This window comes from Ammodytes marinus (assembly GCF_949987685.1).
Source record: "Ammodytes marinus genome assembly, chromosome: 11".
NCBI classification, from domain to species: domain Eukaryota; kingdom Metazoa; phylum Chordata; class Actinopteri; order Uranoscopiformes; family Ammodytidae; genus Ammodytes; species Ammodytes marinus.
This window is the reverse complement of record NC_137215.1, coordinates 3,512,599-3,515,098: the sequence shown is the minus strand read 5'-3', so window position 1 is coordinate 3,515,098 and position 2,500 is coordinate 3,512,599. Positions and strand designations below refer to the sequence as shown.

Here is a 2,500-nt window from a genome sequence, read left to right as displayed (position 1 = left end):
GCCAAAGCAGAGGTAACACTCGCACGCTTCCTGGAGTGGAGACAGAAGAGCCTGTTACCAAGGACCAAGCATGACAACGCACAGTTCATAACGTAAGACAAAACCTGCATTCCAAATCACATACTTTTTCTTTTTTCTATTCTACATACTACATCTGACCTGACCATCAAAAGAATCTAGTTAGTATGCTAGTAGGCATACTATTGGGACATACGTTTACTTATTTATTTCATCATAACATTGCGCCTTGATCTTGCCTCTTGCTTTTATATCCGTCACATCCCAGTTTGTTTTCATATGGAGGCTCCGTTGATGTGACGTCACTTACAGGTTCGCTCTGGATTATGGGTCAGAATCACCCAAATAGGATGCTGATTTCAACACAAAAAATGTTGGCCGGATGTACGGGACATCCTAAATCTTTTTTCTACCAAACGTAATAGTAGAAAGTATGCGATTCGGAACACAGGGACAGTGTCTTTTTAAAACTGTAGTGCGTAACTTCTCTCACCCCCCCATGAGGAATTTAGAGTAATTACAACAGCATTGTTGGTGCATCTACATGAGGTAAAGCCTTCAGTGATCGCGCATGGATTTTATACCTTCTGCTGTACGTCCAGGTTTTTTCTCAGCAGTAGAATCAACAACTGAAACATTTCTTGGGCTCTTCTTGGGATTTTTCTGAGCTCCTGCACCAGTGTCAGGGGGGGGGGACACCAGTTTGTAAACGCTGCCATACTGAGAAATACAGAGAGAGTTTTTTGGAGCTGATAATAGGCTTAATCAACTTTGTGTTAACTAATTTGGCGATGGCTTGAATGTAACAGACTTTAATTTCTATGAAAAAGTTACGTACTATAGCTTTAACCCCCTTTTCATTATGACAGGACCTAGATGATATGTAAAGTGGTTTGAGCTTCCGTTTTTCAATTCTTTTTCTATTTTTTTCTCCTCAGAGGGGTGGATTTCGAAGGCTCCACAGTCGGATTAGCCAACACCAACTCAATGTGCACCTCCAACTCTGGGGCCGTCAATGAGGTGAATATACTTTTTTGTTGTAACACGCATCAACCTTAAACAGGCCTTACGACTTGAAGCTACTTTAATACGGTTAAGGAAATGGGGTCAAATGTCTTGGAACAAGTCATGGGAAAAAAATAATTTGCAACAATGTTTGGGAACCCTGGTTGTACGACATGTAAAACTTTCTGAGTAAAAAATGTGGGGGCGCCTTTAGCTCAGTTGGTAAGGCGTCCCCCCCATGGGCCTCGGCCAGCAGCGGACCCGGGTTCGATTCCAGGCCGCGGTCGTTCTCTGCATGTCACTCCCCTCTCTGCCCCATTTCAACTGTCTCTACACCATCAATAAAAAAATCTTTAAAAAATGTGAAAAAAAAAATCAGTGTTAAGTTGATTACAGTTTTCCCCTGCTTTCCCTTTGTCTCCAGAACATTGGAAAAGTCACGGAAAAGTTATGAAAATGTTTTTGTAAAGATGTGTGGGAACCCTGGTTGTAACACTGAGTAAAACTATTTGAAATTTAACGGAAATGAATTGGAATCGTGTAAAGTTGATTTCAGTTTCCCCCTTACTCTACCCTTGTCTCCAGGACCATAACAGTAACCCAATAGGCGTGGCCTCGACCATCGCTCATGAGATGGGTCACAACCTGGGACTGTCCCACGACTCAGAGGGCTGTGTCTGCGGCTCCTCTACCTCCAAGAGAGGCTGCATCATGGCCGAGAGCGTCGGGTAAGTTTAGTGTGTGTGTGTGTGTGTATGTGTGTGGGGGGTGGGGGGGGGGGGTGTGTGTGCGTGTGTGTGTGTGTGTTTGCGTTTGTGTTTGGTTCGATTGAAACAAACTCTGGTTCTCTTTTACTTTTGCTGCAGTTTGTTTACGCAAATGTGAACACAGCAATCGTACTCGGCACCAAACTATCGTACCATGACCTTGTTGAATTCTGGTGCGGTTAGTTTGTGGTGAGAACGTAATCCGACTGAAGGAAGCACTGAGTATTTTTGGACTAAACAAGCTCCCGTATACCATCCACGCTATGCATTATGGGATGAGGAACATAATTTACTTGTACCTGTAGTTTCTTTCTGTAGTTTTTCCCCCACATGAAAATTCTGACCAATCGGAACTACGTTATTGGTCCTGCCCCAACATGTTGGGATTTGAATATGGTCATCACATTTAAACTAACAAAATACAACTCTTGAATCAATCTCTTGTTAAATGACAAGAAAGCGGGGCGCTCCGGTGGCGTAGTGGGTAGATCGCGTACCATGTGGACTCAATCCGTGGTTGCGGGTTCAAATCTGACCCGTGGACCTTTACTGCTTATCAGCCCCCCCCCCCTCCCCACCTCTCTCTCTGTCTCCCCATTTCAACTCTGTTTCTCTCCATACTGTCAAATGAAGCTTGAAAATGCACAAAAATAATAATTAAAAAAAAAATTACAAGTGGAAATTTTTTCCCCTCCCAGCTTTGTGTTTCC

At 43.4% G+C, this 2,500-nt stretch overlaps 1 protein-coding gene across 2 annotated transcripts in view; it reads left to right on the top strand.

The window, feature by feature from the left end:
- Positions 1 to 2,500, top strand: part of adam8a (ADAM metallopeptidase domain 8a) — a 23,558-nt gene that overhangs the window by 7,748 nt on the left and 13,310 nt on the right. For both annotated transcript variants that reach the window (XM_080036278.1, XM_080036277.1), the window contains exons 9-12: positions 1 to 92; positions 957 to 1,038; positions 1,609 to 1,751; positions 2,489 to 2,500. The exon at positions 1 to 92 is cut by the window's left edge and continues 78 nt beyond it; the exon at positions 2,489 to 2,500 is cut by the window's right edge and continues 166 nt beyond it. In XM_080036278.1, the coding sequence (XP_079892404.1) occupies positions 1 to 92; positions 957 to 1,038; positions 1,609 to 1,751; positions 2,489 to 2,500 (329 nt within the window). The remainder of the gene's footprint in view (positions 93 to 956; positions 1,039 to 1,608; positions 1,752 to 2,488) is intronic.